Here is a 13,862-nt window from a genome sequence, read left to right as displayed (position 1 = left end):
TGAATGTACGCTGCTGAAGCGTGACCAGTGAGGGTATTTAATTGAACTTTGACCCAAAACAGAAGAGGGCAACAAAACAGAAGAAGACGAAAGAGTCAGTGGGGTTGCATCAGGTGATTGTCATTGAAGAAGATATGGTGCAATGGAGCAAAGTAATGAGCAAGCAGAGACATCAAGCAATGTCAATGAGATAACTACCAACAATGTTTTGCCTAAGATAAAAGTGTGTAAACTTTATTTGTTCAATTAAATTTTAATTTTATTTAATAACAATTATTTACAATTCGTCAATTGCAATATTAATTAATCCAGGCAATTGTTAGACACAGTAACTGGGGCGCTGTATTCCTTTTTTCGAAATCTGAACATTATAAGGGTCATACTAGGTATGACCGATAGAATGCAGTATTGACCGATAATGTCAAAATTTAAAAAAAAGGAAAAAGGAATACATTGCCCCAGTTACTTGGTCTAGCTCTAGGCAATTGTATTGAATATGAATATATTATCTGATCATCATAGTCGTTATCTTAGATGAAACAAAAGGTCTGCATGAATGATAAATAACGGCTTAATTCTTTTTCTTTGCATGGTCTTTTCTTGAATGAGTTGAGGTACCAAGAAAAATCATTAGGAAAGGAGGCAACTAACTGAACACAGGACCCCTAACTAAACACACCCCCATTTCAGGAGGTTAAATAATGTACGGCTAGCATGGCTAGAGTTTGCGCATCCGGCCTCCCCTTTTGATGCTGGATAGCTAGACTTAGTGTTGTAGTATAGTTTAAGGTTGATGTTATGATCATCGACAAAAAAAATTGAAGAAAGCGCTGTTTTGCACATTTAGAGTTAGACTTATTCAATGAGAAGATCTGCTTAAAAGAAGTGTAACAAAAAAATCTTAGACTAGAGGTTATTTATGAGCTGTGTGAGTGGCTGAAAAAAACTCATACTTTACATTTGTTTACTTATATTGTTGTTTTAAAACTATAAGATATTGTACATTTATAACTTGTATTTTTCTGATAATTTGTCTTTTCATTAGTACTTGTGTGCTTTTTTTAGTAGTGCACACCGGGAAAACAAATTACTTGAAAACTGTGTCGAATTTAAGGTTTCTATAGTAAAGAGCCTGAGGAAGTTTTGTTGTTTGTTTTGGGGGGGGGGGTGGGCTGGAAAAAATCAGTCGGGTGTTAGAATTTTTAAAACAATTGTTGGGGTAGTTGCGATAATGTAACCCTCCTCCTGACGGCCGCCAGGCCGGAGGGTTATGTTATCGCAACTATTGTTGGGGTTGAAAACACTCACAAATTAAAGCAACACAGGAAGCAATGGGTGTTGATCTCAGAACCCAACGAAAGATAGAATGCACAAACTTTTGTGAATTTATTTACAGGATAATTGAATGATTGTCACATGGTTAACAGTTTGTTTGCCAATTTGAGTGTTTATTCATTTAGAAGATGAATTTTCAACCATTTCTTCTTTATAATCTTCAGACCACATCCATCGTAGATGACTATACCATCAACTGGAATCAGAAGTTGGGGACGGGGGTTAATGGTCCGGTATGGCCATGTAAGAAGAATGGAACCAATGAAAGGTACGCCTTGAAGATTCTTCCGGATAAAGCTGCCTCCAGAACAGAGATCCATCTTCACTGCCGTTGTAGCAGGCATCCAGCTATTGTGACACTTTATGATGTCTATGCGAATGAAGTAAGACATTTTTTACATGAAAGCTCCCCCTATGACCAATCACAACTGGGAGTGCTATAAAATTATAGTTACCGAATTTACATTTCAAGTGATATACCACTTGGGAAACTGACTTGGTAGGGCCTAAAAGTTAAATGAATTAATTTTTGATTTGATGCAGAACAAATTACCAGAGCATGATTTTTACCTCTGGATTATTATACCGGCACTCATTCAACTGTTTGGCAGTCTCCCTATTTTGTTTATCATTTTTTCGAGTGCCAATCAGAAGCCGATACAAATCCTGCTCTACACAGTAGCCCATTTTTCTTTGTTCAACCCAAAATGATTCAAATTAACCAAGTCCTACGCCATTTGCCTCTTTCCATTGTGGCTTAGCATTTTACTATTTCAATATGTCATTTCCTGGAATTCAAAGAGGATTACAAATCGATATTTGTTTGCCGAAGTTTTTTTTAGGCTTCTATGAGATGTAATTTTCTTCCAGTGAGATGAAAAGAAAAGTTGACATAAATTGTCAGGTTCCTCATATACAACTGTACAATAACAGTATAACAATCTAGTTTTTCTGAAAGGCAGTGGACACTATTGGTAATTACTCAAAATAATTATTATAGAGTGGCACGGTTGGCTTGTGCGTAAAGCGCTCGCCTCTCACCGAGGTGACCCCGGTTCGACTCCCGGTCGGGGCCATATGTGAGTTGAGTTGTGCGTTGGTTCTCTGCTGTGCCACGAGGGTTTTCCAGACTATCCCGTTTTCCTCCCTCAGGAAAAAAAATCAAACACTTTCGATCTTGGCTTTGCTCCATGGTCATAATGGGTTGATGTGGCTGGCAGCTGAATGCGCCCTTGCATGCCTGCTTCTCGAACACGTTGTAGCCGCGTCCTTCACAATTCAGCTCTAGCTGCGAGTAAGGACAATTAGCCCCCCAAATTATTATTATTATTATGAAACCCTACTTTGCAACGAGTAATGGGGAGCTGTTGATAGTATAAACCATTGTGAGAAACGGCTTTCTCTGAAGTAACGTAGTTTTCGAGAAAGAAGTCATATTCCACGAATTTGATTTTGAGTCCTCAGAATTAGATTTTGAGGTCTCGAAATCAGGCATCTTAAAGCACACAACTTCATGTGACAAGGGTGTTTTTTCTTTCATTATTATCTCGCAACTTCATCGACCAATTGAGCTCAAATTTTCACAGGTTTGTTATTTTATGCATATGTTGAGATACACCAAGTGAGAAGACTAGTCTTTGACATTTACCAATAGTGTCCAGTGTCTTTAATATGTAATAAACCCCAAGGTTGCTTATGATGTCACAAACCCAAACTTCGCCCTGATTGAGGTAAAACAGACCTACAGTATAATCGGCTATGAAATCAGTGCAGCATGTATTTTAATGCATGTTTCCATTATTTAACCTCAGCAGTGGCGAACAATACGCTAAGCTTGTGCTATGCATAATGATGGATTTAATCCGTAATCAACACTTGCACTTTCAGTGCTACACATGGTAGGCCCTAATCACATAGTAACTGCTTCACTTTTGTCCCTCGAAATAGAAGAAAAACACTTATTTTTAGTAATCAGTAAAGTGGTTCTTGCAGGTAAATTCCTCTGCAGAGACTGATTTATTGTGATTGATAATTGTCGGACCTTAATTTTAGGTGCAATTCCCAGGTGAGACTCAGCCCTGCCCAAGGCTCTTGATGGTGATGGAGCTTATGGATGGTGGGGAGCTGTTCGATCGCATCAGTCAACAGAAAGGATTCACTGAGTCACGAGCCATCAGATATGCCATACAGGTGAACACATAGGGTGGGGGAAGGGGGTAGGGGTTTGGTTTATGGTTATAAAAGGGGGATGTTTTAGCAGTTGTGTAACTAATCCCTTTTTCGGTCATTAGCCAGTGATTAACCAATGGCTAGTTCAGGGGAAACAGTTATTGGTTATGACTGCCAAAACGCAACCAAGGATGAATATGCAGTCGGATAGGTGGCACACAGTGTGGGGGAAGGGGTAGGGGGTTCTGGATTATGGTTAAATACATTGTAGATGGAGGGAAACACAGTCGAGCAGGTAACACACAGGGAAGGGGTAGGGGTTCTGAATTATGCTTATAAAAGGGGTACGTTTTGGCAGTCGTAACCAATAGCTGTTTCGGTTATTGGCCAGTGATTAAAACCAATGGCCAATTCAACCAACAGCAGTTTGGTTGCGTCTGGGTCTGCCAAAACAAAACCAAGGATGGACGTGCAGTCAGATAGGTGACACACAGGGCAGGGTAAGGGATGGGGTTTCTGAGTTTTTCTTTATTGTAAAGTATAGGCATGGTAGGCGTCCTACTTCAGTCTGATTTTTTATTTTTGGGGGGCCTCAGAAATGTCAGCAAAATGGTTATAAAATAGTATGCAAACTAAAAGCCTATACAATTTTTTCATAAATGCCAGACCTTGTCCGACTTTGTCCTACTTTTTTCTCTGAGAGACAAATACATGTATCATACCTGTTGTTGAAAAATGTTCCTTTTTGTTCTTTAACTTCTTTCAAATATGCCAACAATTTACCCAGTTGATATTCTATTCTGGACAACGGCAGCAGTTTTTTGGTTAACATAGTCCAGCAAAGTTTGGGTGGAAAAGTTTTGCAAACCTGTGACTAAAGTTTTTTTGTTTGAAAGCATGCCTCTGATTGTTTCCCACGATTAACAAGTCTGCGATTCAGTTAATCTCCCTACTTCCCTTTAATGCAACCCTATACTCAGGAAGGACTTGTTAAATTTACTGACAGGGCGGGAGGTGGGGGGGGGGTGGGGGGTCGGGGTTTAAGAGGGAAGGTTGATGATAAGAGACCAGGACGGAATTTGAGACCATCTATGGAGAGAGCCCAGGGGTTCTTTCCAAAGTTTTCTTGAAAGTCTGAGATGTGATTTATGATGTGATGAAATGAGGAGGGACGGGTGAGGAAAGGGGGTTGGGTAATAAGACAAGAAGGGAAGGCTTAATGTAGACCTAATAATACACAGCGTCCAGGTGAGATGAGTTTCTTGGGAAGGAATAATGGGCGTCGGGTTGTCTTGGCTTAATGTCTTGCTTCCTTGTAGTATAAATTAATAATAGATAGTCATGTTGGTTTTTATTTTAAAACACTAGTAATAAAGGTTTGATTTCAACTGAACCATTTACTTTCAGTTATGTAAGTCAAAGTTGAATCGGCCAAATTTTCACTTTTTTTTTTTTTTTTTCAATTGTATTTTTTCTTCTTTGAATTTTGATAGATGTTCGTTTCAAAATATAAAAATACACAAAACTTGTGCAATAATGCCAAGTTGAAAAACCACAAAGAATAAATAAAATGCAACATTGTTTGTCTGTCTCTGATAGTCGGGAGATGATGTTGGGATCTCGACAACTCCTTTTTTGGGGGGTCAATCAACTACCACTTGTCATGGTGACATGTTTGTAGTGCAATACCAATACTAGTGCAATAGTGCAAGGCCAATACCAGGGGCAACAGAGTACACGGCCTCCGTGGTCTCTGTCATCTGTGTAGTGTAATTTCCAAGCCTGGAATTAGAAAGTGTGAAACTCAAGTTTTTTAAAGGGAAGGTACACGTTTGGTAATTACTCAAAACAAATATTAACTTAAAAACTGACTTGGTAACGAGCATTGGAGAGCTGTTGGTAGTATAAAACATTGTGAGAAACGGCGTCCTCTGAAATAGCATAGATTTTGAGAAAGAGGTAATTTCTCACTAAAATAATAAAAGACTTCTAGCTAGAGGTCTTTTATTCCTATCTGAAAGCACACAAATTTGTCCAACAAGGGTGTTTTTTTTTTCTCATCATTTTCTCGCAACTTCGATGACCAATTTAGCTTAAATTTTCACAGGCTTGTTATTTTATGCTTTATGTTGAGATACAACAAGTGAGAAGACTAGTCTTTGACAATTACCAATAGTGTACCTTCCCTTTAAAGCATTTCTATTTTGTATGTCCTTTTTTTAGATTGCCAGTGCCATCCATAGGTGCCATTCATTAAACATTGCCCATCGAGATTTAAAGCCAGAAAATTTACTTCTCAAAGACAACTCTGAGGTAAGGAACAAATTTGGTCATGACTTCAATCAAGCAATGTAGGGGAGGTGGGGAAGGAATTTCAACTTAACATATGAAAGAACAAATTGTAATAGTTTGTTTTGTTTGTTTTTACTTTTAGCTGATCTTCCCGTTAAGGGAACCTCGGCAAACTCCCGCAAGGGGTTATAAACGCCAAGCTGGCAACAGCCAATCTCTCTCGTTAAAACATTGATTACAAAAGTACAATTAAATCGGGGCAAAATGCGGGTGGAGGTGTGGTGAAGTGACAAAGGAGTAGAGGAAATGGAAGGATTTTTGGCCGCACTCCGCCAGCAGCCAAACTTGAGTGTACTGGACTTGAATCATGTTTCTTTTATCAAATTTATAGAACCGTTTTCAACCTTTTCTTTTAGAATTCCCCAGTGAAGCTGTCTGACTTTGGCTTTGCTAAGGTTGACGACGGATCGTTAACAACACCCCATTTTACACCGTACTACGTTGCACCACAGGTGAGAATGATAAGGGAACCAATGTCATGGAGCTGCTAAAGAAAAAAAAAAGAAAAAAATATTTTGTATAACTATGAGAATGACATTTATTGTGAATTATGACTTTCCTATAAAATCAGATCAGTTTAAATTATATTTTTACAAAATTCTTGGAAATAAAACTATACCCATAGCATTGTTATAAATACAAACTGCAAACTAAAATGTGAATGCAAGTATTTTTTGGGGGAAACATTTATTTTTATATTGTCTTTCTTTAAGGTTTTGGAAGCTCAGAGGAGACAGAAAAGGCAGCAGAAGGGAATCATACCAACATCCCCAGGCCCTTATACATATGACAAGGTAAACCTAAGATAGTGACAGTGAACACTATCAGTGGACAGTGGACACTATTGGTAATTGTCAAAGACCAGTCTTCTCACTTGGTCATGTTGGTGTATCTTAACTTATGCATAAAATGAAAAACCTGTGAAAAATTTAGCTCAATTGGTCGTTGAAGTTTTGAGATAATAATGAAAGAAAAAATCGCCCATGTCACACGAAGTTGTGTGCTTTCAGAAGCTTGATTTTGACTCTTCAAAATCAAATTCTGACGTCTTGAAATCAAATTCAAATATTTTCACGGAAAATTACTTCTTTCTCAAAAACTACGTTACTTCAGAGGGAGCTGTTTCTTACAATGTTTTATACTATCAACAGCTCTCCCAATACTTGTTACCAAGTAAGGTTTTATGCTAATCATTATTTTGTGTAATTATACCAATCGTGTCCACTGCCTTTAAAGGCCCTTTGAAGTACAAGCCCTGCAGTCTTAAAGATTTCCCACCTCCCCAATTAAACAGGGCTCGAATTTTACACTAGACCGCAGACCTGAGGCCAGTGATTTCAGTGGTGGACCAGTAAACTTCTGACCAGACAAGTCCAGCAGTCTTGTGTTTTACAATTAAATAACAAAATCTTATTGTGTAAAATCTCAAACAAAATCAAATTATGTTCAAAGGTTGACATTGAGTCTGGATATAATATTTCCAATTTTGTATACATATATGTCCGAATGACTAGAGGAGATTGATCGTTCTTTGGCCTGTCTTAGTGCTTCACTATTCAAATAAAAACAGTTTAGTGTGTGTTAAAAACTGTGTCAGGATTCCAAAGGTTTTGTCTCATTTTGATTCTGGTCTTTTACACAAATTTCTGGTCAAATAAAAAAGTTCATCTGCAGGCCTGCAATCTTATTGATTTCCCTCCTCCCCAAATTAAAGCCCTCCTTATGTGAATATCCTTTGCCGTCTAATTGCAGAGTTGTGACATTTGGTCTCTGGGTGTCATCATCTACATCATGCTTTGTGGCTACCCACCATTCTACCCCGAGACCCCCAACCGGAAGATATCTCGTGAGATGTGTCATCGCATCATGGCTGGCCAGTATGAATTCCCATCTGAAGAATGGTCACAGATATCTGACCAAGCTAAGGACGTTGTCTCCAGGTAAAATGCTGCAAACACAATACTGCTTCAGAGAAATTGATTCCATGGTTTACTCATAAAAAATGCAGCTTTGCATCCATTGTTTTTACCCTTACACAGATGAGTATTAAAGGCACTGGACACAGGTGTTAATGTTCAAAGACCGGTATTCTCACTTGGTGTATCCCAACATACAGGGAGTACTGCATAAAATAACAAATTTTCAGATGCTTAAAATAAAAAAAAGTCTTTAGGCCTGAAGTCTTTCAATATTTTAGTGAGAAATTACCCCTTTCTCAAAAATCTGCGTTACTTCAGAGGGAGCCGTTACTCAGAATGTTTTATACTATCAACAGCTTTCCATTATAGTTACCAAGTAATTTTTTATGTCAACAATTATTTTGAGTAATTACCAACAGTGTCCAGTCCAGTGCCTTTGAGCCAATAAACTGGAGTAGTAAAGGCGCTTCACCTAATACAGGGCTGTATGCTTCATTTTTGAAAGGGCAATGACACCGGGCACTTTCTCCTCGGTAAAGGGCATGTACATGTAATGAGGAAATTGTAAATTTCTATTGGAGCACTTCAAGGGCAGCGGGGGCACAGAGGCAATCGCTCTGTGAAGTATCAGGCCTGCTAATACATATCATCCACATTATACTACAAAATTCATCGACTAAGCTTGTTTTCCACGTTTGAATATTTGGGTTTGATGCAGGTTATTGCAAGTGGACCCGATGGAGCGGATGACAGTCAGTGAACTCATGGATCACCCTTGGCTACAAGAAAATAGATCATCAAATATTGAACTCAGCTCACCTGCTATCATGCTGGACAAGGTACAACTTTCAATTAATTTCATGAAATGTTTCACTCATGTACCAAATATTACCTTAGACACACAAAGAACTTTTAAGATGGGTTACTGATGGCGTGTCGTGGCCGAGCAGTTAAGAGTTGTAGACTCAAGTTCAGGTGTTTCAAATCAGCCGAGCATGGGTTCCAGTCCCAGCCGTGACAATTGTGTCCTTAAGCAAGACACTAAACCTTTATTGCTTTGCCCTTTTGATAGAACATAAAGCCATAGGTCCCATTTGTAGTGTAATGCACATAAAAGAACCCAGTAACACTTATCGTTAAGAGAAGGGGTGCGCCCCGGTGTGTCTGCCAATGGCTGCTGAATGCACGCAGTACCTTGAAAACCCTTACAAAGTGCTACATAAAATCTGGTCTCATAATTTCAAAATTTGTCAAAAAGCTGTCTTACAATGTCTCTGTCTGTTATACTGTCTGAGTACCTTATTCATGTTATTGGTAGATACATGTACACTTTATAAGGTTTTCTTGTTATTATATTGTTAAGAATGTAATGCAACCAACTACATGTTTTGTCCAAACTATGTTTGTTATTTGTCAGAATTTAATGGAGGAAGCATTGAGGGTCCATTCTGAGCAACTGACGTCAATGCGTCTGCCTCTGAGAAAAGTCATATTGAAGCCTGTGGCTAAGGCAAACAACCCCATCATCAGAAAACGACTCAGGTACAGTAGGTCGTTGTAGTGGTGTCGTATAAAGCACTCAAACATTATAACGTTTCCTTCAGGTATGTGGAGCTACGTTTTGAAGTATGGGACCTTTAAATCTTGACAAGAAGTTCATTTGGTACACTTTTGGCATGGTGTTCCATTAATAATTTGCAAAAAAAAGAATCTGTTTGATCATACATGTAGGTAAGTTTATCTTTTGAGATTGTTTCTAAATGAAAATCAATTTATCCTCTAACCATGACCACAACAATCCTTGTTAAAATAAGAATTTCAGTCAGTCATATCTTATTACCAGCATCCAGCATGTTGTTTATGGGATTTGGGGCATATTGCATGGGGAGGTGGCATCATTTGGTTTGCAGTAACACCATAAGCCTTTTTGAGGTATGGCGGACGTGATACGGGCGCGTCACACGCCAAGACTGATGCCACGCTCACCATGTTGGTGGTCATTAGGTTTATGTGTAAACGCCGCGTCGCCTAAAATGCGCACTTCACTGAACTTCTATGGTCAATACGCACAAATTTACCACAACTTTACAGTGTTGTAGCATTGTGACCGCCATACCTCAAAAAGGCTTATGTGTGTATCTATACTTGCCAGGTTGATTTTGTTATTTGCTTTATGCATGCTGTTATTCCATACTCACTTTGAATGATTTACCTTTCAGATGTAAGTCTTTGGACAACAGGGTGACAGAAGGACAGCCTGAAGCAAAGCTAAGGAAGGAGACTGATGCCGTAACTAAACTCAGGGACGTCGTTGCGCATTGTATTCTTCCTCCCCAAGGTAATTCGTCAACCCTTTCATTTTGCTTTATTTTAAAAACATTTTTTGATTGTTTTATTTTCAGCCTTTATGGTAATGAAACCAAGATATCCAAGTGGCGGTTATGGCCAAGTGCATAAGAGCACTGGACTCAAGCTCTGGTGTTTCTGTTCAGCAGAGTGTGGGTTCGAGTCCTGATCGTGAACCCGGTCCTTAATAACCCAGACACTCAATCCTTATTCTGTTATTGCTGCATCCCTCGGATGGATGGGACGTACTTGTAAAGCTGTTGGTCTCGTTTTTGTGTAATGCACATGAAAGAACCCAGTGGTCAAAAAAGAGAAGAGGTTCGCCCCGTTGTTCTTGGTTTGGTTGGCTGCATACTGCGCAAAAGCAACTTTTTTAAACCAAGTTCAGGAAAGAACTGTTTCTGAACTCTGCCTGAGATCCTAGATCACATGTTCAACATGTTCAATGATAAACACTTTGATTACACACATCTATTATACTTTCTTTCAATTACCAGGGGTTGTTTCGGAGTCTAGCGTTTGTGAGTTAATTCAAAGAGCACTGGAGTACAACAGTGAGTGTAACACACTGAGGCACACACTGCAGGCATTCCAATGGAACGGTAAGACTAGTAGACTGTACAAACTCGTTTTAAAAATTGCCATAACGGGAAAGCTTCATTAAAGAATTTCTGAGTTTGGCAGCGTAAACTCGGAAAGTATAGGGCCTACGTTCTTCTCAATGAGTCAGTGGCTGACACCTACATGTAGTTCAACTATGGTTAAAGGCGAAGTAAACCTTTGGTTTGTGGAATTGTTTGCTTGTTTCAATCCAATAGAAATGTAGATGTACACAGTAAGACTACCATCTAAAAATTTCATTTGGTTGTGTTTTGAGATATCGCCAATAATCTGGAGTGAATATTTCCACACAGCAAAGAAGAATCTGTAAAAGATTTGCACAATCTGAGAATAGAAGCAAAATGCGGTAACACTTCTCCAGATTCAAATTTGGGGCATTTGGGGCGTGTCATGGCCGAGCGGCTAAGAGCACCGGATTCAAGTTCTTGTGTTTGATAAGCAGAGTGTGGGTGCGAATCCCGGTCGTGACACTTGCTACTTAAAATAAGGGGAGGTAGTACTTTCTGCTCTACCAGCCAGGCTTCGGATTGATGATACCCAAGCCTACATCCGTATGGACTGTGAAAGGGGTTACCCTGTTTCGAGCCCTAGGAGTAGGTGCGACGGCTCCTGGAAAAAAAATAATTGTAGCCCACACCTTGAAGTGGCCTTCAGGGCTTGTGTGTCTGGCGACTTGCACACAAATTAAAAAAAATAAAAAAATAAAATATTTAAACTGTTATATTTTTACATAACGGCTGTAATTTGAAAAGGAGTGTTTCTCAAAGCGCTTGATACTATCAAACACTGCTGTATGCTTCTAACAAATAGTTTTTATTGCCATTGATTTTCAGAGTGATTTGCCAAGCATACCTTCCCTTTAAGTCTAGTCAACTCTTCTCAGCCACCCAAACTTGCTCAGTGACTCTCACCCCCTGAATCTCAAGAATTAAAAAAAAAAAATTCCCATTTTGTGATTATTCTGTGTGAATCTCATTGCAGGAAAGTCATTTTCATCCCCTGTGGATTATTCTAAGTTGGCTCTGGCATTCAGCAGGATGGTAGAAGAAAGGAATAGAAGTCATCCCTTAAAGTAACTACAACACAATGGCTGTGGAGCTGAGATGGCAACAGAAGAACTCGTCCCTCCCTTACAGTGCATCATGTTGTGACTTCCAACAGAATCATGCATGTATGTATATACATGTATGTATGTATGTATAAATCTTGTTCATAATTATTGATGCACAATTTTAAGAAATTTTCCTGCAGTCTTTACACTCAATCTCATACAAAGAGAATCTTGTTTAAAATTCAAACCCTCTAGTACAAATAGAAATGTAACTAATATTTGATAAATATGTGTCTCGGTTAATCTTGTTCATTGTTTAACATATTTGTGATTTTCATACTAGATGTGCAAGTAATGGAAACACAGGCGACTTTTGAACATTTATTTGTAACTCAAAATATTTGATATTTAATTTGCATTGGGCATAAAGAATATTATTTGGTTTTACCATCACACCGATTTTTATAAGCACTACTCAGTGTTTTCCAGAGTCGTGTGGAAAAAAATTATTCAGTGCAGCATAAGCCTGAGTCAGACTTTTTTGCCACAAATTTGTATGCAAAAGTTTGACGTATTTCCACCATAAACCTTTTTGAGGTATGGCGGACACAATGCTACAACACTGTAAAGTTGTGGTAAATTTGTGAGTATTGACCATAGAAATAGAGCGTATGTTATTCAGTGAAGTGCGCATGTTAGGCGACGCGGCGTTTTCACGTAAACCTAATGACCACCAACATGGTGAGGCGCTGAGGCTCTGTCCAGTTGAGAGTATTAGTTGTTCAGGATTCTTTAAGAAAAGAAATAATTATATTGTTTGCTTGCCTTCTACCTATTTTGTAAAAAATCGAGGCTTAGTAGAATATTTCAGTTTCTGTCCCAAGAATTTATGATCAATAAAGATAAAGCGAGTGATTTTTGATTCAATTTACCACATGACATAAAAAATGCCTGTTTTGGGAGCCAGAAGCATCATTAGTGTTCTGCGAGCAACAGATGTGGCACTTGTGCGTGAGCCGAAAAAGATTTATCACATTGCTGCAATAGGCATACAATTCTAATTAGCGAAAAATTGGTGTTAAGCAGCAAGGATTTACCAGTCAAAATGCCATGTAATTTATACCGTTTTAAATGGTCCCATGATACAGAATTATGATGAAAAAATTAGTTTCGATAACATTTGTACACATTTCTAATTTATTACTTTACTACAGTCAGTCAGGACAGTACACAGTGCTACGAAGAAATGATCTTTGTGTGCAACATTCAATGTTGAAATCGTTTTAATTAAGGAACAAGACATTATGTAAATATTAAACAAGCATTAGTTCAAGGTTATTTATTTGCAGATTTTCTATGTCAACTGTTCTGTTGTCTTGTATTAATAAGCACAAGCATTGTTTTTACAAATTACATTTTTGTTGTTATTACATGTTAAGAAATCACTCTCACTGCCTGACGATTGTTGTGCTAAAACTTCTAGTTTTGTACCAATTTTAACACATTTAAACTTTTATACAAAACTTTGTTTCAAAACTGTTCAGAAAAAGCGCAAAACCACAACACTACAATTGTAAAATTTTGAAAACATCAGGCCTGGAAATTTATTTTTGAGAGAGGGCAAGGCCAGTTTTGTTTTATAAAGGGCACTTCCGATTGTAAAATCTTAAAAACCTAATGGGCAACAAGGCCAAGACCATGGCAACAACCTTCTTTAGATGATGGTGGTGGAAATGTTTGGAGTGCACTGTTTGGTTTGAATGTCTACAAACAAATGTACCCTACCCAAACAGTGTCCTATTACAGTGTCCATCATATCTCAGAATGTCATGTCCTACTATATTTTAGCCTCCATGAAATTCTATTCCTGAAACGTATGAAGAAGAAAAGAACAAACATCTATTCAAAAGCTTGGTTTATACGGTATCAGTGTATTTTCTGAGTAGAATGTATTTATTATACTGTCATGAAACATATAACAAGATAAAAAATTAAACAGTCAAGAGAAACAACAGTATCGGTTTTCCAATTTTTTAAATTTATGAATGCTTATTTCTTAATTTTTTAGT

The 13,862-nt window shown here is 38.2% G+C and overlaps 1 protein-coding gene across 1 annotated transcript; it reads left to right on the top strand.

Annotated features, from left to right (window-relative positions):
* The first annotated feature begins 82 nt into the window (after positions 1–82).
* Positions 83–13,807, top strand: LOC139938144 (MAP kinase-activated protein kinase 5-like). Its single transcript, XM_071933526.1, has 12 exons — positions 83–223; positions 1,500–1,718; positions 3,388–3,525; positions 5,728–5,817; positions 6,213–6,308; positions 6,570–6,650; positions 7,609–7,796; positions 8,494–8,614; positions 9,193–9,317; positions 9,995–10,113; positions 10,619–10,723; positions 11,724–13,807. The coding sequence occupies exons 1-12, from the start codon at positions 143–145 to the stop codon at positions 11,816–11,818; spliced, it is 1,458 nt and encodes a 485-aa protein (XP_071789627.1). The 5' UTR covers positions 83–142; the 3' UTR covers positions 11,819–13,807.
* Positions 13,808–13,862: the final 55 nt, after the last annotated feature.

Source organism: Asterias amurensis, chromosome 6 (assembly GCF_032118995.1).
Source record: "Asterias amurensis chromosome 6, ASM3211899v1".
NCBI classification, from domain to species: Eukaryota; Metazoa; Echinodermata; class Asteroidea; order Forcipulatida; family Asteriidae; genus Asterias; species Asterias amurensis.
This window is presented reverse-complemented; position numbering and strand designations above follow the sequence as displayed.

Coding starts and splice junctions, on each gene's coding strand:
- LOC139938144 (XM_071933526.1), top strand. CDS start 143: ATGGAGCAAAGTAATGAGCAAGCAGAGACATCAAGCAATGTCAATGAG. Junction 3,526..5,727: donor CCATCAGATATGCCATACAG/GTGAACACATAG, acceptor TCCTTTTTTTAG/ATTGCCAGTGCCATCCATAG. Junction 5,818..6,212: donor TTCTCAAAGACAACTCTGAG/GTAAGGAACAAA, acceptor CTTTTCTTTTAG/AATTCCCCAGTGAAGCTGTC.